At 41.1% G+C, this 25,269-nt stretch overlaps 1 protein-coding gene and 1 long non-coding RNA gene across 9 annotated transcripts in view; one reads left to right on the top strand and one right to left on the bottom strand.

Annotated features, from left to right (window-relative positions):
• DLGAP1 (DLG associated protein 1) overlaps positions 1-22,560 on the top strand; it is a 288,905-nt gene extending 266,345 nt beyond the window's left edge. For 6 of the 8 annotated variants that reach the window (XM_028737276.2, XM_028737273.2, XM_028737275.2 and 3 more), the window contains 4 exons: positions 4,725-5,143; positions 11,128-11,219; positions 14,421-14,573; positions 18,175-22,560. In XM_028737276.2, coding sequence (XP_028593109.2) covers positions 4,725-5,143; positions 11,128-11,219; positions 14,421-14,573; positions 18,175-18,384 — 874 coding nt within the window. In that variant the 3' untranslated portion in view covers positions 18,385-22,560. Of the gene's footprint in view, positions 1-4,724; positions 5,144-11,127; positions 11,220-14,420; positions 18,126-18,174 lie in introns of those variants that run through there. The other 2 variants (XM_028737278.2, XM_077933119.1) reach the window with 2 other exon arrangements.
• LOC114600718 (uncharacterized) lies at positions 3,233-25,121 on the bottom strand. Its single transcript, XR_013393953.1, has 3 exons — positions 24,184-25,121; positions 22,751-22,836; positions 3,233-5,134 (listed from the first exon to the last, which is right to left on the bottom strand). It is a non-coding gene; the product is annotated as an uncharacterized LOC114600718 (long non-coding RNA).
• Between the last annotated feature and the right edge of the window lie 148 nt (positions 25,122-25,269).

Here is a 25,269-nt window from a genome sequence, read left to right as displayed (position 1 = left end):
AACTGACTGTGCTTAGAATCACAGCATGGCACCCTGAACGAAGTGAACGATCTAGGCTGAACCCTAAACACAGTCCCAAAGGTTTCTAAGGTGCTTATGTGTGCTTAGCAGTCCAATCGTACAGTCTAGTCCTCAAAAGTAACTCTCAATGATTTGGTGGACGTACTAGTAGGTATGTTTATAGTATATTATTCCCTGTTTGTTAATAAACTGGGTCACAAAGCTGAGGACAGAAGAGGTAAACCTCCCCTCCTTGCATGCTCTGATCCGGATAAAAAAATCACATATACACATATCACATGAGCCCTTTATTTTTATTTTTAAAACACACACACCTGCTGGTGTTTTTAATTCTGCATTTAGCATCGCATCTAGTTTGGCCCTCAGCTCCATTAAATGAAAGAACTGTAGACATCTCAGCAGCTTGCAAATCTTTCACCAACTGAAGCTTCCCCAATAAAAAGTTTTGCATTACCTGTTTTGTTTCTCTCATTATCTGGTATCAAGCCAGCAACAACCGTCTGTTCTAAGTAGTAATGAATCAGGCTGATCCTACCCTCCAGTACAATTCCTACTTGCCATCTGTAAGATCAGTTCAGTTCAAATGTATTTGTTTCAGCTATAAGCCATAGCCAGTTTACATAAATTTGTACATAATTAAAATTTCAAGGTAACAAGATAAACAGTGTATAATTAATACAATCAAAACCATCTGCAAGTTGTTTAGCACCTGTTGTGCAAAGGAAAATCTCCTTTGACTAAAAATGTAAACAAGGTTCTCAAAAGGGATACAAAAGGAGAGGCAGAGAACTGAATACATGCAAATAAACCAGCGGCTGCTGTTCAGAACAGACGCTGTATTGTGTTGTGTACTGGTTCAGCCAGTCTACGGTTTCATGGTTTTGTGCACCTTAGGCCAGGTAACTGTCATAGTTCTCTGAGGGTGTAATTATTACACCTTGTGCCTGCAGGGCACAAATGAGCACAAAGCGACTGAGGTTTAACGCACGTAAGCAAGGAAACTGAGGGACCTTCCCCCAAGAACTATTTATGTGCTGTTTATGCCATGGCTAGCTCCAGCTTTCAGGGGTTCTGGCTGACCCCCTCTACCCATCCCTGCTGCTGGGCGCATACCCCCTCTCCCCTTCCCCTCCTCCTTGCTGAGCACCTGACCTTTCCCCCTTCCTCTTAAAGATATTGGAAGGCTGGACTGTGATAGGCTTATTGGGCAGCCCAGCAGTGGGGTGGGATGTGATGGGGAACGTGGCAGCAACAAATCCCAGAAAAGCCAAGTGCTGGGCTGCTGTTGCTTTCTACATTAAGCAGCCACTTGAATTCCCTCACCATTGGCCTCAGCATAGGATTGCTCAGGAACAATTCTAGATCAGGGAGCAAGTCATTGTGGAGCAATTCAAATAGCAGCTTCTTGTAAGTAACAGCAACTGTCTGATTCTTATTCAGCCGCTCAACTGTCTTATTCTTTAGCCATAAAATGGCAATAACAGTGTAGGATGGCCATCTTAGAAGTGGCTGGAGGACTGCTGCTTTCTTGGAGTATAAATTAACGAGCAAAGGAACTCTGAACGTTATGGTTGCCAAGGCAGTGCATCTGAAGACATTGTCATTGAACTCCCATTCCTTTGAACTATTTAGCTGTAATGATGTTTCATTAATCTCCACTGTGGATCCCTGCTTCTTTTGAAGGCATATATGTTTACACAGGCCAGTGCCAAGAGTAGTCCACCCAGCAAGGTTGCACCACGGAGCTGTCTAAATAAACATAAAGGAACAAAAAAAACTAGGTCACTCATTATTATGTGCTGAACAGAAACTTCTCTGATAATACTAATTTAGCCTTAGAACAGAGTGAGAGGGTGTATCCCTAAACTTTAAAATGCAGTGCCTTTGGCCCTGTATCATCCCCTCCTTAAAGCAGAGCTTTAGAGTTTCACAACTGAGTTGTTGTGTTTGGTGAAAAATCAGAATGCCCAGTTCTGCAATGTACATGCATGTATGCCAAGAAAGCAGCCCCCAAGACCTCGTTCCTATGTTGTTTTTCAAACACAATTATTAACCTCTGTAAGAATAGGTGCTGTGAGAAAGAACCCCTGAGTGGCTTACTCAGAAACTATGTGTTTGAACTTGTCAAACAGAAAGAGACTGTGAGATATACTACCGGGGGGAGGGGGCACAAAGAGAGTTCATTTTACGTGAGAGGCATTGCATGCACACCAATTCTTTTAAGACTGCTGTTATTAAAGAAACATAATTGTTCACTGAGTTTTCATGCCACCTATGGATCTGGGGAGGAGGAAGGAGTGCAGTGTTAGCAGCACACCACAAATACAAGCTACATGAAACAAAGAGAAGCCTCCTACGCCAAACCTGCAGCATGTCTGTGCAAATGGAAGTTACATAATCTATTTTTGCACTACTTGACACTGTGCTTCAAAGCATGCAGCAGCATGATAAAGGCTTCAGTCTATGCTATTGAGCAAGGGGGCGCTGAGTTTGTGTATGTCAGATACATTTATTCTGCTGAAAACAGCTTTGCTGCCAGAGATTTCCCTTGCCTTGTACAATACTGATCAGTAACTCCTTCCTTCCTACCACCATGGCTCATTGCTCCATGTTTACAACAGCTCTAAAGATCCACATTCCTGGCCCCTGCTCTTTTGCCCTGTGAGATTAGCGTTTGAAGTCTGCCAATACTGCTTTTCATCAGCAGGATGAGTCATGCCTCAAAGGAGGCAAGGCTTTCTTTTGGGCCTGCTGCCACTTATCATTGTACTGTTTCTCTAGAACTAAACAGCCAGGTTATCTATACCTTATCAGCACTGCCTCTTTGTCCCACCTAGGCCAGCCTGGAATTTCTCCATAGAGCTAAAACAGGTTGAGAAGGAAGGAGCATTCTGTACTTCCATGTCACACTTCTCCTGTTCCAGGTGAAAATGGCCTGTTCCAGGAAAACTTACCCTTGTTTTACACTGCAACTTTCTTCCCCTTTTGAATATGTGATTTAAATAAGGGCAAAGGGATGAAAACATTCTATCTACTATTGCACTTCACTGAAATAAGAGCTATTTCGGCCTTTGGTTAACTTCAGTCTTCAAATGAAAAATGAAAATGAGCAGAGGTGCTAGTGTTTCTTCTGTGCCCAGAACCAAACAAATCACAGCAAACAGAGAATGTTCTGTGAAAGATGCCACACACACAAATCTAACACTTGGGCTGTCAGTAAAGTCAGAATACTTTATTTATTTTTAGAACTTATACCCTGCCCTTCATCCTAGGACCTCAGGGTAGGTTACAACAATAAATATATAAAAACCATAGACAGTAAAGCAATAAAAACTATCAATGGTAATAAAATGAAAGCAATTTGTCAACACCTGGGATTTAGGCAGCCCCCCCCCCAGCATCAAAATGCCTGTTGAAAAAGGTGGGGCTTCAGCTGGCACCTATAGCGGAACAGTGTTGGAGCCATGGGAAGCCTTCAGCAACCTGATGCCCGCCAGCTAGGGCTGATGGGAGTTGGTAGTCTCAAGAGATCTGGAAGGCACCAGGCTGGAGAAGACTACTCTGGGGGGAAGTGTATCCATAGACAGGGAGCTATTGACTGAGGAGGCCTTCTGCACAGTGGGGTGGGGTGTGTAATCTTCACAGCTGTCAAGCTGCACTAACAATGGCAGAGCATTCATGTGGGGAAGCAGGTCAGTACTCCAATTCTTGGCCGACTTCAGGAGAAACCAAACAGAGAGTTAAAGTGTGGAGGAAGGTAGAAGATCCATGTTTTATCCTGGCAAAAGGTGTTTAAACTCTGATAAAATCCCACACACACAAGCTGCTAAGAGGAGTATCATCTGATATGCTGGGAGGTCCAGGAGGAACATCAATGTGACCAGACTCAAACTTACGGTACTTCCACACGAGAGTTTATTGCGGGCTCAGTGCTGCTCATGAATGCAGGACTTTTGCTGTGTTGACACATCATGTTCATTAAAACACTATCCCATATCTTTGTTCCCTGTTTAATCCGGATTTGCCATTTCCGTGAAAAATCCAACATGTACAAATAAAAAACTAACACGGGAATGATAGATGCAACTTAAATGGGGAGCAAAGATGTGAGATGGCATTTTGATGAGCATGATATTGTGTAGGCACTGCAGAAAAGTTGCATGCATCAACAACACCAAGTCCACAATAAACTGCCATGTAGAAATGCCCTTAGTTACATGTACTGCCATTATTAACCAATGAAACAAATGTGCGGGATTATAAAAAGGAGCTATGTACCTGTCTGTTCAAAAACTTTCACAAAATTAAGTCAGCCTGCAAATCTGATGAGATATTGATTCAAAAAAGCAGTGCATTTCTTTGCTAAATCCGGCAAATCTACATGTGAATATAAAGAATTTTAACATTGTTCTGTATTCTCACCTGTTTTTATCTATGTTGTCTAAGGTCCAGATTCAACTAACTGATGGCATTAGTGGAAGACCTCAAAAAGTTTCTGCTAGCGCAGTAGGGCTTACCCCTCTCCCCCTTTCAGTCCCCAGTTGGCTGGGGGGGGGGCATTGGGAGAGACCACCAAAACAGTGCACAGGGGGAGAAAGGGGGCAATTGTTTCATCAGGCAAGCAGAAATGTTTGCAGTGATGGAACATTTGTAACAGCTCCATGTTGAATTTCTCCCACAGCTTTTTATATGGTGTTGTTCAGTTTCCGCAGGTTCACGAGGTCCAACAGTGTTACAGCAGCCGTTCAAGCAGACATGGATTTCCATGAGAACTTTGAAATGTCTATGGACCCTCAAGAAGATAGTTATCCTGGGCAAATATCAAGACAGTACTCTCGAGATGCCAGCACTTCCACTGTAAGCATACAGGGCTCTGGAAACCATTATCACGCGTGTGCAGTGGACGATGACTTTGATGGAGATTTTGATCCTTCCATTTTACCTCCTCCGGATCCCTGGATTGACTCTATAACGGAAGATCCAATTGAAGCTGTTCAAAGGTCAGTGTGTCACAGAGATGGACACTGGTTCTTGAAGCTTCTTCAAGCAGAGAGAGAGCGTATGGAAGGTTGGTGCCTACAGATGGAGAGAGAAGAACAAGAAAATCACCTGCCTGAAGAAAGTAAGTAGTTCAAATACCGATATACAAAGAGACATGTATTCTGCCATTTCCCCCCATCTAAGTCTACCATAGGGGTAAAGAACATGTGGCCCTCTAAGTTGTTGCTGGACTCCAGCTCCCACCAGCCCCAGTCAGCCAATGGCCAGGGATTATGAGAGTTATAGTTGGAAAACATCTGGAGGACAGAACATTCACATCCCTGGTCTAATGTTTTGAATGTCAAAACCTTTTAATTCCCAGATATTCCTTATGGCTGCTGAAAACAACTGGGCATCAGCTTCGTATATCTTCTGATTTCACATCTGTAACTAATAATGCAAATAATCTGAGGATTCATCTAGGTTGTTGCAGCACTCCAAGACTTGCAGTCTTGTCAAGAAGACCATATATAAATTGGAGAAAGTCCCCCTAAAATTATATTATGATGGTTATGAAATACAACATTGGGACTGGTTGCCTCTAAGTAGGTGGAAAATATAGAACAATGTCTTCAAATACTGTGTGTGTGTGTGTGTGTGTGTGTGTGTGTGTGTGTGTGTAGACTTGTGAACATTTAAACCAGCCAGCAAATAAAAACCCAACACCTGTGCCCATCACTGCTATGAATGCCCAGTTCTCAGTCACCTAATATGCATTGACAGAGACACATGAAGAAGAGTCGCTCTAGATGATGGTTTAAAATTTCTGTCCCATTCTATCCCGTATTTGGCATGCTAATGAAGTGGCAAATAACACCACAATAGCAGAAGTTCCAGTAGGGGCAGGCTCATACCCCAGAGAGCCACTGACAGTCAGTGTACATTAGCGATGATAGCAATGTGGTACCCTCACAAGATGTTGCTGGTCGTCCTTGCTGACCAATAGCCATGCTGGCTGAAGCTCATGGGAGCTGGGATCCAACAGCATCTGCCAGGTACCTTGGCTACAACTGGCATAGACCATGGAGCTGGATAGACATTGAAGAGCTGCTTCCAAACAGTGTAGAGAATGCTGAGCTTGATGGAACAATAGTCTGAATTGGTATACAGTGGTACCTTGGTTCTCGAACTTAATCCATTCCAGGAGTCTGTTCAACTCTTGAAACAGTCCGAAAATCAAGTTGTGGCTTCTGATTGGCTGCAGGAGCTTCCTGCACTTAACCAGAAGCAGTGTCAGACATTTGGCTTCCGAAAAGCGTTTACAAACCGGAACACTTCCAGGTTTGCGGCATTCGGGATCCGGTTTGTTCAACAACTAAGCCATTCAGGAACCAAGGTACCACTGTAATTATACACTGCCCCAGGTTCATATGAGAAGTAGTAGTCCTTGAGATACTCTAGCCCCAGGCCATACAGCTCACCATTTCAACTCCCTATCTGCTTATTATTATGGTAACCAATTCCTTTCTCAAGGAACCTGCAGGATTACAGTTGCTTGCCAGAAGCACATCGTTTTGAAAGGACAGCTGTTTCTTAACCAAGGGAGCCAAATAAGAGTTTATGCCAAAGCCCAGCACTGACAGCTGAAATGTCTGTTGCTTTAAACTTTAGCAGCATGTGCAACTGCCATACAAATTTTGCTGAAGTTGTGGAGAGAGTTGTTAGTGGACCCACAAATGATTTTCACAGCTTCAGAATGTCTGCAGGTTTAACTGGTCAGATAATAAACTAATGAGAAAACTGCAGAGGCTGAAGTTTCCTCAACATCCTGGCAGCTGAGAGAACAGTTGCTCCCCCGCTCCTTAAAGTAAGATGATACAAGCGTTCCTCAGACAATGCTCCCTTGTACAGAACAGCTGTCTGGAGGAGAAGGCTCAGTCAGGGCTGCTTGACAGAGGCTTGTATGTTACATAGACACGTTTGGTATTATCTAACTGAAAATGACACTGTCAGATGGGACTGAATGTTTCTAGTTAGGAATGCAATTTGCTGCTGCACATAAAAACAAGCTAGACTGTCAGTGGCTTCAGGCTGAGTCAGTAACAGCAGGAGATATTTCTTTAGCTAATTATGCACAAATTGTATTATATTAAAATTTGCTGGTTTCCTCCAAATTCACTTATCTGTAACAGGAGCAGTAAGCAAATTAAAGCCAGGTCTTTCTGCACAAACAATTTGAGCGCAGATCATTCTGTTAAGATCAAAACTGCAACATCTGTTCATGAACACAAATCTACCGCCTGGGATTTGTGTGCATGCAACAGTGTGAACCTTTGCAAATGACTGAATTAAAAGAAGGGATCTGTTCTTGATACAAGGGCATGCACACAGAGTGAAAGGAGCTGCACACACATTTAAAAGCCGAAATCATTCTAATCGTCTGTATGGTACAGAAGGGGGAGCAGGAGAGAAAGAGAGTTGAAAGTAGCATCCTGAGCAGCTGATTGTCAGGATTTCAGCTTTGTGTAAAGGTGTACACACAGCCATACTGTTGGACTGGAAAGGAGAACTTCACACTAGTATACTTCCAACATGGAAGCCTGCCTCTTTGCTTAAGTTGCCTGTAGGTGGGGCATTTTTTAATAGGTATACATTTTTCTTTCATCTCCTGCCCTACAAATGAATTAAGGATACCATCTAATTGGTACATTTCTGATTGCTCACCTGGTGTCCTCTAGCTAGAGAGATCACAGATTAGTTAGCTAGCTAGCGTAGAAATTTGCTGCAACTTTGCTACCTACTTAGGAGTGGAGCTTTGTATACTTTTGTTTTTGCATGTCATATCTATTTAACATATTTATAGCAACTAATACATTAACTTTGTACTTAATTCACACTTGTTGCCATTTAATTTTTTAACAGTAGTAGTGCATTATATTTTTATACACCAGCTTTTATATGTTGATTAGTAATACTGCTCTCTTCCTGCTTCTTTTGGTTTACCCTGATACCCTTTTTTGACCAAGCACAACCCAAGCTAATTAAGTCCTCTTAAATTACTTGAATCTTGCAAGATTTGCACCTTCCACTATGCACAGCAGCTTCCATTTCTCTCCCATGATTACTCTTAGCTCTTGCCTGTTGGGTGGTTCCTTAACACACAGCCCAATTAGGACTTTATTCCTGTCCCCTACTGGTGCAAAAGACTTATTTTAAGAGAGGATGGAGAGATGGCCGAATCTGTGAGTAGCCATTTTAGTAATGGAGAGGAGAGGAGAGGGAGATACGGCTGTGGGAGATGGCCAGGTGATTGCATGGGAAATAACTTCAACCATGTTCCAGTTGTTCTCTCTTCCAGACCATCCTTCAACGCACAGAGCCTAGGTTCTGTTTTCTTTGATGGGTGGAATGATAGTGATCTGGGCATGGAACATCTGTGATGGGACCTGATAGGGTTACAGACACCCAGATATGCTGACAATTAAAATTGTATACCCCAGGAGAAATATGGAGGTGTTTGGTTTCTTAATGGCCCATGGGGGTTTGCCTGTTGTCTCAGCAGGCAATTCCTAAATGGCTCCCTGGGCTTCATTTGGAGGAAGAGTGGGATATAGCCTGGATGGATGGATAAATAAAGCAGTACGTTTGTAGTAGGATTGCCAATAATTTCTGACTCCCAGTTGTTTAACAACAGCAACAAGTACGGTTGTTTGGGGTGGGTTTGTTTTTCCAAATCGAGCTGCTGAAGTGGGTGACCAGGAACTGATTGTGTGTGTGTGATGACTGCAAGCAGAACAGTTCTGGTACTGGGTGCAGCGTGCACTCAATGGTACCTTGTGCCTTTTATCTAAGTGTAAATCCACCTTTTTTTTCTACTTTGCATTTGACTTCAGCTGGTAGACCTCAGGGTTCCAGGGGAAAGCACAGTAGATCCCTCAAGCTTGAAGATCAGCCACTCCAAGTTTAGACAGCACTCATCCAGTTGGGCCAATGGTCTAACTCTGTAATAAGGAAGCTTCCTCTGTAAAGAAGAGCCTCAGCATTCATCTCAAAATCAGCTGGGATGTTGTCATAAACCAGTCACTGATCAAGGCATTCTTTCTCTTCTCCTGCTCTCTCTATGGTTTTGGAATAGATTATTCTAATCAAGATTATTCAGTTATTGTTCAGTCAAGTATAACCAACGCTGCACCACCAAACAATGCATTCTCAAGCAACTTGTCTGACCGGTATGAACACCAGAGCAATTTTTGTTTTATGCAAAAACTCTCTCTGGAGGCAAAGTTGAGAGACAGCCTCCGTCCAGTTCCCCCGTTATCCTGCCTTTCAGTCCTTGAGATGCCTTGTGAAGTGTCAGATGGCCCAGCTCCAGCTGAGGCAGCTGTTCTGAAGTAGAAGCAGTGGGAAGAGTTTTCATAACAATGGGAACCACATGAAAGCTCTCAGAATAACTCCTCCCCACTATTGAAGGCTCTTTTCAGTTGAGTGGTTTGCGCATTAGGATGAATAAAGGACTAGACACACCAAGGGGTACATTTTCAGCACAGTGCACAGGGAATTAGACACGCAAGCCTTACAAACAATAATAGTAGTGTGTAGAATACCCTGAGTGGCACAGTGGATGTATTCCACTTAAATCTTGAAGTTCACAGTTGTCCAAAGTGAGGGAGCAAACTGAAAAGGTCAGTCTCTTCTTGCATGTTCCTGAGGAAGGACTGTAACAGAGCTCCCTACTCAAGCTTCACACATTTAATATTCAGTGTTTACTCAAATTGTCCCCCAGCACCTGATCTTTGCTACACTGGGCTAAGAATGTGCTTTCGATTTATGCTTGCATATTTAGTCTGACTAAAAGGCTTACTGAAAGTACAGCCTAGCTTTGCTCTCTGTATTATGCTCTTTCTTGTTCTATTGCAAGGGAATACGAGAGTTTTCTATATTTGTAGCCCTGTGTCGTATTTCAGCTTAGAGACTTGGGGTTAGGCCGCACTGGGTGTAGACCCAGAAAATGTGGGGTATATATTTTGGGGCAAAAGCAGCCCCTAAAATTTTGCCATCGTAAACAGCTGTAGCTGATGCAGTCAAAGGGTTGTGCCCTGGATCTCTCTTGATTTCACAGGGTGCCTTGAAGCCCATCTATTGAATTGTGTGCGGGGCTCCTGCTCCATGCTAGCAGCTTAGATCCTAATACTTCTTCGCAAGATTGTTTTTGATTTTTAATTATAACCTAAAGTTTGCATTTCAGCTGGCTGAGTATCTTTTGTTAAAGCTTGATGTCTCTTACAAGTCGAACTTAGAAGGCAGCACCACTAAATTAAATGGAGCTTATTCTCTGCTAACTGTGCATAGTATTGCTGCTATGCTGAACCTAAGAGTGCAATCCTCTAACTCCATCCCAGCATCTGCAGCAATTTTGCTGGGCCTTCTTTCTCTTCCACTGCAATCTACCTCTTACCAAAGGTGTGGTGGAACATCCCCAAAATACACTGTCTCAAGGGTTCACCTAGAATACTTGCACAGGCCTCTCAGCCCTAAGTACAGATGTCTTTGTGATTTCTTTCAAACCCAGTGGTGTACTGATACGCTTTGAAGTTCAGGAGCTCATCCTGACAGCCCCTGTAGCCACCTATCCAATGAAAATCCATAGCAGTGTATCCAAGCAGAGTTCAAAAGATGCAAGCAGCTGTGCTGATCCATTATATATACCCACTTCCTGAAGAGCAGCAGTATATAGCATGAAAACCCTTTTTATTAGGTTCCGCATAGCAGCAATACTATGCACAGTTAGCAGAGAATAAGCTCCATTTAGTTTAGTGGTGCTGCCTTCTAAGTTTGACTTGTAAGAGACATCAAGCTTTAACAAAAGATACTCAGCCAGCTGAAATGCAAACTTTAGGTTATAATTAAAAATTAAAAACAATCTTGCGAAGAAGTATTAGGATTTAAGCTGCTAGCACGGAGCAGGAGTCCCATCAGCTCTCCTGGTTCTCTCCAGAAAGTGACGCCATTGATTCTGTGCTGAGAAAAGTCCCAGAGCTGCATTTCCCCATGTTCCACCCCTACTAAACCAGCGCTTAAATGTGGGGGTGTGACCAGCTTTTTCTCATGTTCTCTTTTCTTTTCAAGTTCTAGGTAAAATTCAAGCAGCAGTTGGCAGTGCACAGCTTCTCATGGCTCAGAAATTTTATCAGTTCAGAGAACTGTGTGAAGAAAATCTGGTATGTAACATGTATTACGGGCACCCATTTCACCACCTTAACTAGATCCAGACATTGACACTATGTACAAAGAGATGTAAGGGTTCCCTACAGCTTGTTATGTGTAATTTGATCAGAGCGCATGGCTTTCTTGTTGTTATCATTGGCTTTTTAACTTACACAGTGTTCTGCAGCCATGCTTTTCTTTGCTACCATGAAACCTAGGGATGCGCTTTAATAACAACAGCACGAGATTTTCCTTCCATAAAATTTGCCACTTTACACCCTCAAGAGTTTTCTTAAGTGGCGTTAAGAACACCTTTTACTCTGTGTTCCCAAGTGACATTAGTTGTGTCTCACAGCATTTCTGTGAGCAGTTGACAATATACATGATGCAACATACCATGCAACAGAAATTCATTTGATTGAGAGCATGGCTAAAAGATAAATCTACATTTAAAGCCTGATGGTACTGTTTGGGCTGCAGATGAATTGCAGCAGTACATAAAGTGACTGAATTGTGTCAGGAGTTAGGGGAACACTGCTATGTGAATGTAAAATCCAAGTCCCTTGATAGAATGGTGATAGTTGGTTAGCCTTTTTGGCTTTGAACTCTAGTGAAAATAGAATTATTATTTCTTTTTTTGAATAATCCTACTCAGCCAGCACACAGATAAAAAGGAACAAAGCAGGTCTACTTAAGGCAAGCCATAGCCATTTTCTCCCCCATCATGGTGCCTGAGACCAGGCGCCATGGTTCTCTACCTAGTCTCCATTGCCACCAGAACATTCTTCCCTAAGCAAGACTCTCTCACCATCACTGCTGCCATTTTTAGCCAATTAAAACACAATCCATGACTATCTAAAGTGATATGACGATGCTTTAAATGTATAGTGCAGATAGAGCCTTTTACGACAAACTTAACAGATGGTTATAATATTGGCAAGTGGAGACACAGACACAATTAACAATATATTATAAATAAATACAAAACCGTTGCCGAATCACAGCAGTAGAACAATAAAACACCAACATGGGAGCATGTACAAAAATCACATTAGTGAAAAGTCAAATGAAGTATGGGGGTTTTATAAGTCTTTTTGAACACTACAACTGAATGGGCCAACAGTACATCCCTTGGGAGGATGTTGCAGGGGCAACTGATGAGAAGGCCCCGTCCCTAGTACCTGGCAGTCAAATTGATCTTAAAGATGGACCAAATGAGCAGGGCCTATGATGCTGATCTGAAAGTACAGACAGGTTTGTTTCAGGTGCAGGTACTACCTTTAATGGTAAAAAACAGCTTTTTATAAACATGCTTGTAAGTAGCACAATTAGTAGAGATTTGGTGTAATATGATTTAACCAACTGGCCCCAAATAGCACAGAAGCAGCCGCATTCTGTGACAGCTGAAGTTTCTGGGTCATTTTAAAAAGGAGCTAGTGATGCATGACTGAGGCTAGGGCAATAGAAATATATTTTTAAAATTAAAAAAAAAATTGTCCAGTAGCACCTTAGAGAGCAACTAAGTTTGTTCTTGGTATGAGGCTAGGGCAAAAATACAGAAACATTACATATACAGTCATACCTTGGTTTTTGAACAGCTTAGTTCTTGAACATTTTGGTTCCCAAACGCTGCAAACCCAGAAGTGACTGTTCCAGTTTGTGAACCATTTTTGGAAACTGAACATCCAACGGAGCTTCCACGGCTTCCGATTGGCTGCAGGAACTTCAAAATCAGAAGCTGCACTTTGGTTTCCGAACATTTTGGAAGTCATGGACTTCTGGAACAGATTCCGTTTGACTTCCAAGGTACGACTGTAGATTACAAAAACCCAGGTACTGTATTTTTCGCTCTATAGGACACACTTTTTCCCCTCCAAAAATTAAGGGGAAATGTGTGTGCGTCCTATAGAGCGAATGCAGGCTGTGCGGCTAAGCCCAAAGCCAGAACAGGGAGATGGAGCGCTGTGGAGCACTCCGTCTCGCTCTTCTAGCTTGGGGTTAGCTGCGCAAAGCCTCTGCAGGCCAGCAGGGTGCCTTCACCCCGCTGTCCTGCAGAGGCTAGAAAGGCTGTCCCTGAAGGCAGAAGAGGGAGAAGCCAAAAGGGCTGTCCCCTTTTGCTGAACCCGAAGCCCGCCCACTGTTCCCTGAGCCGCTTGCCGGGGCTTTATGGGGAAACCCCTGGCTTCCCCCTTCAGCCCCGACACTGGCCGGGCTGGCTGGGGGAACCCCCGGCTTCCCCATAAAGCCCCGACAAGCTCAGCCGGGGCTGGCTGCTTGCCGGGGCTGTAATTCAAGCAAAGGGAGAGCTGCTTGCACGCGTGTAAACAGCTCTTACTCTGCTAGATTTACAGTGTGCCAGAAGGATGGGGTAGTTTATACAACATTTGATTCAGAATATTTTTTACTTGTTTTCCTCCTCTAAAAACTAGGTGCGTCCTTTGCTCCGGTGCATCCTATAGAGTGAAAAATACAGTAACAATCAGCAAGCATATCCATCACACTGTTAGTGAAACAGTAAAGACAACTATAACTATTATAAATCAAACAATACCCTCCATTATAGAATTCACTTTGAGGACAGAGTGACTCACAAGCCTTCTTTACTAAACTGCATCTAGGATAATTTGAAATCCTAACAAACTTTAAACACTGTGGCTGTCTCATTGAAATTTACAGTTTAGTTAGCATAATTAGCCAATCTCACTAAACCAGGTGAGTCAGATATAGCAGCTCAGAGTCATTAGTAAAGGTAAAGGTACCCCTGCCCGTCTTGACAGACTCTAGGGTTGTGCGCTCATCTCACTCTATAGGCCGGGAGCCAGCGCTGTCCGCAGACACTTCCGGGTCACGTGGCCAGCGTGACATCGCTGCTCTGGCGAGCCAGAACCGCACACGGAAACGCCGTTTACCTTCCCGCTAGTAAGCGGTCCCTATTTATCTACTTGCACCCAGGAGTGCTTTCGAACTGCTAGGTTGGCAGGCGCTGGGACCGAACAATGGGAGCGCACCCCGCCACGGGGATTCGAACCGCCGACCTTTCGATCGGCAAGCCCTAGGCACTGAGGCTTTTACCCACAGCGCCACCCGCGTCCCTCAGAGTCATTAGACAAATATAAAAAGTCATACACCAATGGACTCTTTCAAGTTTTTCCCCACCCCCCAAATTGAACAAAATATTTTCTTTCATGCTTTCTTTCTTCTTTTCTGTTGCACAGAATCCCAATGCTCATCCGAGACCAGCCTCCCAGGATTTAGCAGGGTTTTGGGATATGCTGCAGTTGTCCATAGAAAATATTAGTATGAAATTTGATGAACTTCATCAGTTAAAGGCCAATAATTGGAAACAGATGGATCCACATGACAAGAAGGTAGAACATTGTCGATTTTGTATGCTTCATTTAAAGCCCTGCACAAATACTGGACAGATTAAATAGGCCTCTGCATACGTCAGTGATGTTAAAAACATGAAATGGAGCTCATATCAGATTAATCTCATTGTAAAAGAAAAACAATGTTTACATAATAATCACCTGAGATATTTTCTGTAATATGTTTCAGGCATATTTTTAAGGCAAACTTGTTTCTGTGAATTGAATAACGGGAATGTGCTCATTTGTCTTATTATACTTAACGTATAATTATATTAGATAATCAATTGTTGGAAGGAACTGCCTCATATACTGATTCTTAAATTTTAAATAAATACTATGGACAGTACGTAGTACTGCCTAGCCTAAGACTTCTGTTTACTAATGCACTCTGAAATGTGTCAGCAAGTAAACTAGGGAAGTTCTGTAATCATCGCTGGCTTTATAACCAGTTCCCATTCCCAGGGATAAATGTATGGGTATTCTCAAAGTGGACCATCATAAAAGTTACATGGTAAACCTCTCATGTCATTGATCTAGTTTGTTTACCTCGAGGGAGACCTCATAACTGGGTTCACCTTACCTACTTAATTCAACTCAATCTAGTTCCAAAACATTAAACAGAATGGTAAATGAAGGTTCTGCTGTGTTTCCTAGAACAAGTTGGGCTTTATTTTTTTACTGTGCTTTGGCACTTTGTTTTTATTCGTTTGTTTTCAGTATTTGTGTCAGGAGCAGACATTGGTCAAAAATCTATTGTTGCCATGCACTAGAAGCACTTAAAAGCTGGGCATCGTCCCATCAAATTCACATTGGCATCAGTGAAAGAGGAACAGATTTAATTAGTTCATATGAAATAGAAATATTCAGATGATACAACAGAAGTAGTGATGTGGGCAGAGGTAGTTGAGAAACAGAAGAACTTCTGTGTGAAACAAGTTTTGCTTCTTACCCCGCAAAGCCCAAAATGGGGAGGGAACGACATTTTGGAAAGAACTGAATCTCTTTCCTAAAATACTTTCTTCCACAATAAGGCATAAAATAATGAAATATTTAAATAAAATATCTAATACACTGTTGCCCTTATAGCCATAATAATATTAGCTTATCCACAAAATCAAGGCAGAGGCAAACATATGAAACAATTGGGAAGCTTATTTCAATGTGTTCAAAACTTTGTTTTCAAAAGTATATGACCAGCAATAGGAATTCAGAACTGGGAGCTGTGGGTTCTTCTAGAAAAAACACACAACTGTCTATTTGCATTGGTACAAGAAAATGCAGTGGGGTTCAGTTTCACACATTCTAAACAAGTTCTGGAAGAGGAAGGGCAATTTGCTCACCCTTTATTTGTAAAAGGCATTTGAAGCTGCTCTTAATTATCTTCAGTTAGACTCCCACCAGTTTTGTCTGCAGTTACTTCATCATATGTCTTCTTTTTGAAAACAAAGTTGGTGTCATTAGTGTAGCATTCAGATATGTCCACATCTTATTTTTGAAGGATATTCATAATTGCCATCAAATAAACACTGCAAACATTTTCGTTTTCCTCTCAGAACTGGGATTTTCCCTCAGAAACTCAATATTAAAATGAACATTTATCTGTGTTTTTAGGAACAAGTATTAGTAAAGAATGGGGGAAGGAGCATGTTATCCATATACATAACAGGCAGGCTCAGATATTTACACCCCATGCAGGAACCTTTCTGCTTTTTTGTGGTTGGCTAACATCATGCTGCGTTTTTAAGACAAATAATGCTGAACCCTTACAGATGCTGAATAGGAGAAAGAAAGATGCTAGCTGGTTTTGATAAATTCATTGGGGGAAAGTCAGGTTTTTGAAGAGAACCCTTCAAAAACTCCCCAAAGTACAGTTACTCATCGAAATGATAGTATTAACTGCAAGTGGTTATTTCTTTCATAGGCTAAGATAGAGGCAAACAATTGCCTCTATGAGTTCCTTACAGGACAACCATTGAGACATCAACTCAGAAGCCCCATTGAGCTTGAGGTGGCTTAGTGTTCCTACCACACCAAATACTTGTCATTAGATGCCAAAATAACACATTAGGCAAAAGGTATTTATTGACAGTATTAAGAAAATGATTATTTTAATGTTAAGCTCCCTAAAAGGAGGCTGTTTCTACAACCTGTAATGGGGGCAGGGGGAGGTTCTGTGGTGCACAGTAAGCATAGGTGTTGGCAGGTTAATGCTTAGGATCTTAAATTAAAACAGTGGTTCATTTTCTGCATTTAAAAGACAGATGGGCAACACTTGTGAGTTCATTTTGTATTTGTGCTTGTTATCCTTCATCCACTTCCTAAGCTTGGGTAAAGAACATAGATCAGTTTTTGCATGCCAAACAAATAGAATGTTCTGAACAAATTAAGTTCCATTAAAATGACCTTACAACGCAAGCAACTGAAGCTGTTTTGATCAACAATGGTAAAGTTAGAAGCTAGGATGAACTTCATGTAGTGTAATGGAATGAATAACCCCTTCTTTAAGAAAGCATGAACCAGATGGAAGGCCATGCACTTTAAAAATTAGGGGCTGCGGACGTGCACTTTGTATTGCAGAGCCCTGCAAGTTTAGATGTAACATACATTTTTCTTTGAAAATATCCATCTCTGAATTTATATATATATATGTGTGTATATATGTATATATAGCATGTGTATATATACACCTTTTTTTCCTTGTTAACCTTGTTTGGATGCCAAAGTAATGACTAATGTATGCTTTCAGAATACCTTTTAAGTAATCCCCACTAACTCTTGAGTTTGTAATTAAATTGTTTACTTATGGTGCTAATTCAGCACAATGCTACACTTTCAGAAGCACTTTTATAGCAATACCCAAAGAGTGTATCATGTTACCAGGGTCAGCTTCCACTAAGCACATGCTCTCTCTTTTTTTTCCTTTTTAAAAATTCTTGCTGTGATAACTAATATCAGGCTGCTAGTTCATATGATTGTGTGAAATATATCCATAAGTCCTCAGTGTTGTAAGCCCATTTAGTCTTGTGTATGTTTATTGTATATAAAGGGGGAGAGGGGACCTCATTATTTGTGTCTTTTCATACCTATTACACACTATTCTAATATGATAATTTTATTAAGAAATCCCAAGACTCTTTCATTAATTGTTGAGTGACATAAATTGCATCTAGTATCTTAAGATTTATGGCATTGTATTGCTTTAAGCAGTGTTACCAAGTTCTGCTTAAGATGCTCTCCTTTCTAGTCTCTGGTACCAGGAAGAGGAGTCTAGATTTCCCAGAGGGAACCACACACAATGTTTAGCGATGGGAGCTTCAGCACCAAGTGTGTGTAGCTGACGCACTGTACCCATGAAGCACTGCTCTCAGTTCCTCCCTATTTTGCCTTAAGATTATGTTATTCTTTCAATAAAAAGTCAGTTCAATGAAGAAGAGGAAATGCAGATAAGAACTAACAAACTTTAGGTAAAAAAAAGAGTGTGTTCTAACTACTGACCTATCTTAGTTTGTTTGTTTTTTTCCACACCCACCTCTTTTTTTGTTGTTTCATTTCCCCCCTGAGAAGCTGTATAATGTCATTAACCTTCTGCTTTGATCAGGAGAGAAGGGCCCCTCCTCCAGTGCCAAAGAAGCCATCGAAAGGTCAGGTGCCACTCATACGGGAACGCTCTTTGGAGAGTTCACAGCGTCAGGAGGCCCGGAAACGGCTGATGGCTGCCAAACGAGCTGCGTCTGTCCGTCAGAACTCAGCCACTGAAAGCGCCGAAAGCATTGAGATTTACATCCCCGAAGCCCAGACCAGGCTATGAAGGGATCCAACCAAGAGGACTCTTAATGGCAAGAAACATCTCTTGTATCATCTGCCCTCCTAGGTCCATGCTCAGAGACACCAATAAGTATTTGTATCCCCCTCTCCCTTTATCTCTCTCTTCTCTCCCAATGAAGTAACACTTCTGTGGCGTAGTTGTCAATCCTCCAAGAGATTTTTCGCTAATTCCCCTTGCTTTCTAAAGGTTTGCCCATGTCAGCCTAACGCTTTGTCACATGTACTGATGCTACCACCTTGCCTCATGTAAAGAATCCCACAGGCACACAGTTGAAGTCACACACATACACAACAAGCATACATGCACACACCTCTGTACAGTAGATACACAAATTAATTCATTCTTGGTCCTTAAAGGTAGTCTGTTATCTAGTGTACAGCAATATTCAATTATACAGTATTTTGGAAATTCAGTATTGCAGGGTAAACCTTTAGGATTCTGTTGTCTTCCTAATTAATGATGAAAGCAAATCTAGCTCAGAATCCCTTCTTGCTATGACCATTATTATTATTATTATTATTATTATTATTATTATTATTATTTTAAAAAGATGGCACGCACTATTTCATTCCTAAGAAATCATACCTTCTTGCCTGACTGATCGGAAGGAGCTGGAGAGGTAGGTGTCCTGCAGTAAAAGTTGAAGTTAACCTTTCAGATGAAATGTAAAAGACCTGCAGCTGCACAAACTGCCACATTTTTATTTCCTCAATGTTGCTTTAGAATCCTTTTTTGATCAGCAGAAGACTGTAAAATCAATCTTCCAAGGAAATAATCTGGGGTTTTTTTAAGGCAATAAAAGGGAAACTTGGATGCAAAGATGGGTGGAGGTTAAATTAAAGAAATATTAGAATCATATTGTCTAACTAACTAGTAAGATTTTTCATGATTGTACTATATTGCCAATTCCTATGGTAATATGTGAAATATATCAGGTTATAAAAGGGGAGCAAAAATAGCCTTGGCTTTGTTGATGTCCAAGCCTTGTCAAGACTTTCAGATCTTGCACACAGACATTTGCTGTTGAAATGCTGTAAATCAGTGTTCTTTAACCTTTGGTCCCCAGATTGTGTTGGGCTACAACTCTCATAATCCCCATTTAGCTTAGCCCAATGGTCAGGGATGATGGGCATTACAGTCTAACAGCACCTGGGGGCCCAAAGCTGAAAACACTGCTGTAAATGAAATTTGTATTTGTATGCTACGAATCAAACTGCTTACATATCAAACTGCTTACATCAGTTTCTTCTTTCAAATAGAAAATACTTAAATTCTGAAAAATCAAGGAATTGTTGCAACACATCAGATGGTGAACATCTCTTTATCTGTGGAGCATTCTTTTAAGAATGTGATCCACGCCTAATTGTAGGCACTTTGGAATCAAGGCTAGAAAGCAATTCCCAGAAACAGGACCAGGGTGCAGTGGGAACAACAGTGACCATGCCACTACCAACCAACATGCTGGCAGAGAGCATGAAGACCTGCCAGGCACCACAATGTTTTAAGGCTAGCATCCAATATCCTACTAGGAGGAGTGGTGAAAACCAGATACGATATGAGTCCTGGCCATAAGGCATTATAGAGCTAGCAGATTATGCCCTTGTGGAGCTGGTGTGTTCAAATCTATTGACTCAAGTCAGTAGAACATGGATCTAGCCTGTACATAGTGCTCTACCACGTGCCACACTAAGAATCCTGGCCCATTTGGTCTTTGGAGCATCTTCCTTGGCACCCAAACTGAACATGACCGTTAGTGGCCCTCACTTGTCACAAAACCAGGAGAGTTCTGCATTCTGCAAATAAGAGATGGTATGGTAACAAAGTACCCCAATTGACTTGATAATCTGTACTCTGCATCTTACCAGAGTTGGCTTTCAGTGCCCTTACTGTTAACACAATCCAACTGTGGAATCCTTGACTGCATGGTTGACATAACTGTATAGTTCACATTTCAAAACATCAGAATTTGCATTGGAAAAAAAGTTTTTTGAAAATATACATGATCCTATCAGGACGTGTCACATTACACAGTGCTTTAATTTTATTCAAGAATTTGGGAGAGGTAATAGGTTCTGGCAAGGAAAACTTTCATAAAACATTTATAAAGCCACTAGAGAATTTGCTACCTCTCAAAGCCATTGATATATCCAAGCTATATGTTTATAAACAGGGCACAAAATATCACTGCTATATTTTACAAGTAAAGGGCTAATAATTCAATATTTTAAAGACTTTAAACAGTATGATAAAAAAATCCAGTGTAACTCATCACAGGAACCGATCGTGGAAAGTCTGACTTGCACGGATTTCAATCACATTGTATTTGCTAGGATAAATTTTATTTTATCTGAACAACACTTTTCTCTAAAACTATAGTAGCAATGAAGGCTCACACACTGTTTCAGTCTACATAGTGCCAATTGCCACCTTTAAATATATGGCCATGCTCTCTGTTTAAAAGGTTTGAGGACTCTTTGTATGAACATGTACACACAACAGCACCCAAACAAAAGGCCATTTTCACAGTGACATTTCTGTTTATTTGAACCCATGAAACAGGAATTAAGACTGGTTGACAAGCAGCTTGAAAATAATTCTAATTAAAACGATGCAATAAATCTGGTTTTTTCATCTGCTATGAACATACACTCAGAACTTTCTAGTAAAATCCAATTATTTTCCTTGGGTTTACACCTAGGTAAATATGTTGAGGATCAGTGCCAGAACTTTTTATTCTAGAATGGTTGTATTTATACATCATAATTTTGGTATGAAATATAAAAGAATCTGTTAGCATGATGCCTGGTCGTTCAAATTATATGGGTTCTATGTGTGGATGGAAAAATAACTTCTACCTAGTTTTTCAGCAAAACTCAGCTGGCATCCAAATTCTGAATGCTTGCATAGAACATGAGGATGTTGTGAGTGTGTGAGAGCACAGTGGGCAGTAACCCAATCCTGACAATGTATTTCAAGTCGATGATCAGGCTACCTGTTAGAAAGTGAAGTTATATTTGCTATGGTTGCCACACGTTGATTACAGAGCACCATAAATCAGAAGAAGAAAAAAGTTAATGTACAGTGATAACATTTACAATGCAATCCTATGCAGAATCCTTACTACAAAGTATGTCCCATTAAGCTCAATAGGGTTTTACTTTTGGGTAGATGTTATAGCAGGTGTGGAGAACCTTTGGCCTTCTAGGTGTTCCTGAACTACAACTCCCATTATCCTTGGCTATTGGCCATGCTTGCTGGGGCTGATGGGAGTTGTGGTTAAGCAACACCTGGGAAGGGAGAGCAAAGGTTTCTCAGACCTGCATAATAGGATTATGCTGTTAGGACACAATCCAGCCAATGTTAAGCATTTTCAAGTCCCATTCATTTCAATGGGAAAATTAAGCATGTTTTCAAATTTCTGCCACTGAAATTAATGGAATTTAAAAGTGCTTAATTTTGTCCGGATCAGTGCTTCCTGTTCTAATTTTATTTGGACATGCTGGCTTTCTTTTTGTTTTTTAAGTCCAAATCTGTGGGGAAACTGTTCTTCCCAGAATTTCTTTGGTTTTAAATTACAAGATTGTTGGGCGTATTGTGGCTGCTTGGATATGAACAAAAATGGCTTCCTACATCAAAAGTTGAAAAGTATTTATTATATTTTTTTGCAGATGTTTCCATAAAATACTGTTAATCTTTTTGTAATGACCAATGAGAAAATGGATTAAACATTTTAATAGTGAAAAGGAAAATGGTAATAAGTTATTTGTAATATATTTCAGTTTATTTATTGGGTGCTCCATTAGGGTTTTGGTGTGCACTATCACTTTAATTTAAACTTTGTATTTGTGAACTTACTGTTTGATTTTTTCCCTAATTTATAATGCATATTTAAACCAGAATGTAAATCACTGACATATGTGCATTCTATCTGCATTCCCAATCATGATAATCATCAGTATGTTTTCGATTTGGGAAAAAAAGTGGTACAACTTGCAAAGCCTCTAGATGGAGAGATGGAGAGCATTGTGTGGTTTTATGAATTGGGTTTTCATAAGATTATCTACTTATCTGGTGTGTGGACAAGAAAAAAAAATGTAAATAGATTAATGTTTCCCATAATGTAAAAAAGAGCAAATTAATAAAATAAATAATGCACTGCTTGTAAGAGCTGTGACTTTTCAATATAAACTCTCATTCCCTCTTTGCAAATTAATATTGCCCTTTTTGACAAGGTCATTTACAATGGCATAAGGAAAACACTGTGAGACAATTACAGTGTGAAGGCAATTATAGGGTGGAATTTCCAACTGACTCTGCTAAGACTTGTACGAGCAACAATGCCACTTACATGATCTGTCGTGCTGAGTTCACAGAGTATCCTTGGGTGTACAGCTGCTCAGATATTTCATCTTTGCTGATTTGGTGCCTTGTACCCTAGAAATATTTCAGCCTCTTAGTATTGATGACAATGTAAAAAACAGCAAGCATGATGTCATCATAACATCCAAAGACACAAGCAACTGTACGCCTCTCGCAGTTTATGTGGTCAAAATCACCAGAACCGTTTGGGAAAGTAGCTCATGCCAACAACACCTCCATGGACATTGCACAGCATTGCACCTTTTCAAGAATTTCCCATTGCATATGTTAGTTTGGTCTATATCTCAGGACCATAACAGTCTTCCAACTGTCTGTAGGGGAAATAGTTTCTCTGTCCAATCTAGGAGTATTCCGTAGCTGTTTTTCAATCGGGGAGAAACTCCTAACATTGGAAGTCTGCTGCATGGGTTTGCTTTGCGATATATGCTACAGGGTAATGTCACTGACTCTTGGGTCATAAAGTCCAGGTGGTATTTTGGTCAATGACTTAACAAAGTGGCTGAATATTTCTATTGTAATGTGGGCAACCTGAACCTGAGGCCTTAGTAGTGAATAGGACTTTTGGCCTAATTTCATGCAGGTAAGTAAGCAGGAGTGATGGGCATGGGGTGGAGGGCTCCAGTTATACTCATCGCCCCAGAAAGCAGCTTTAAAAAAAATTCCATGAGAATGTGGCTCTTGGCAGGGAGTTGGCCACTTCTGATTATATTGTTGCTGAGGTAACTTTTCTGCACAAAAGCCTTTTCATTATTCACATTTTTGCAGACAGGCTTCCATCCTAATATAGCTAACGTACTGAGAAGTGAATCCCATTGTATTCACACCACTTCAAGGTATGTGGGGTTAGGATTGCAGCCCAGGAACCTGAAGCTAATTATGAGGAAGAGGGATTTATTGAGGGCCGTAGACAAGATAATGGGAGATATGCTAGGAACCCAGAACCTATGGACCTCCAGATGTTGTTGGACTCCCAACTCCAGTCAATCCTAGCCAGCATGAACAATAGTTAGAGATAATGGGAGGTAGTCCAGTAACCTCTGGAGGGCCACAGGTTCTCCCTGAGATAGATGACTGGATCATTTGTAATCATCTTTTTATGTACAAGTTTTGTTGGGGATCATTCAAAAGAAGCTAGTCTGTTTTCTGAGAAGTCTCTACTTGTTTGTAGTGTTGGTGCATTTATTCTAATGTGTATTACCATACTGTCCTCTAGGAAATGATATTTGATATCTCCCACCCATCTACCCCCACAGTAGAGAACCACTTAGAAAATCAACCCCCTCTCCAATTAAGCCCATCCAAGAACAACTTCAAGATTTAGATCTGAGTGGGAGTCAGCAACCACATAAATCATATGCAAGAAGCAATCAAGAGAATGATCCAAATAGAGAAAATACTCACCCAACAAAAGGCTGCTTGGCTGGGTGGTCTGGTCATGCAGTTCATAGCCGTCAAGCGTTTTATCAAGAGCAAATGCTTATTTTGTTGAAAATATGTTCCAGATATATAAACTGGAAGTCTTCTCAGAATATGAATCAAAAATTTAATTTAAAAAAAAATCTGTGTATGCAACCAAGTAGCTGGCTTTGGGTATCTGGTCTGCTGACTGTGGCACATGCACAAAATTAGGTTTAGCCTACAACACCATCACATCCCACCCCCATGAGCCTGCCAACCACTTAAGACTGGCATGCTCATGGTCCTACTGCCATGTGAGAGCTGGTACCTGTGTCTTTTCAGTGGTAGGAGCAGGACTGTTAAATATCCTTCCTATGAAGATCCATTGGGCCCCTTGTCTTGTTTGCAGTGTGTTTTTGGTTTGAGAGATTTCTGCCCTTGGGATGTGCTTTGCTTTTATTGCAGATTTTATTTTATTGGCTGCTGTTTCTGATTGCTTTGCATTACATAGTACTTGTTACAACATCCAAACAATAGCATAAAAATGCCAACCTGTCTCCACCACTCACTTACCTTTGTCCAGCACTGAAATGAAGCATCAGCACTCGGCCTTAGACACTTGATTGGCTGTTGGCAGACAACAGCACACACACAAAAAACCCTACTCCCACCTGCTGTTTCAGATGTAGCACAGATGAAATCAGCTTTTGAGAACACAACCATTTCCCCCCTTTCTTCCAGTACATTGCACACAACAATGGATTTCAAAACGTAACATAGCTACTCCATCTACCACAATCCCAACTATGATATACCTATGCACACACCTGTATGCACACAAATACACCCTGTGAATACAATTCTATCTATTAGTCCCCTCCTTAACCCCACCCCCATCCCCACAGTGCCATTTCCCCAAAGCTGCATAAAGGACAACTACCAATTACAAAACTTCCCGCAAGAGAGAATATTACTTACCTGTTCCAAAGGAAATCTACCAGGTTTGTTGGAAGGTGGATTCTGTATGAAATGTCTCCTGAGGGCACAGATTCAAGAAATGCTTCTGTATATTATGGTTTGCTGTTCTAT

Source organism: Podarcis muralis, chromosome 8 (assembly GCF_964188315.1).
Source record: "Podarcis muralis chromosome 8, rPodMur119.hap1.1, whole genome shotgun sequence".
NCBI classification, from domain to species: Eukaryota; Metazoa; Chordata; class Lepidosauria; order Squamata; family Lacertidae; genus Podarcis; species Podarcis muralis.
This window is presented reverse-complemented; position numbering and strand designations above follow the sequence as displayed.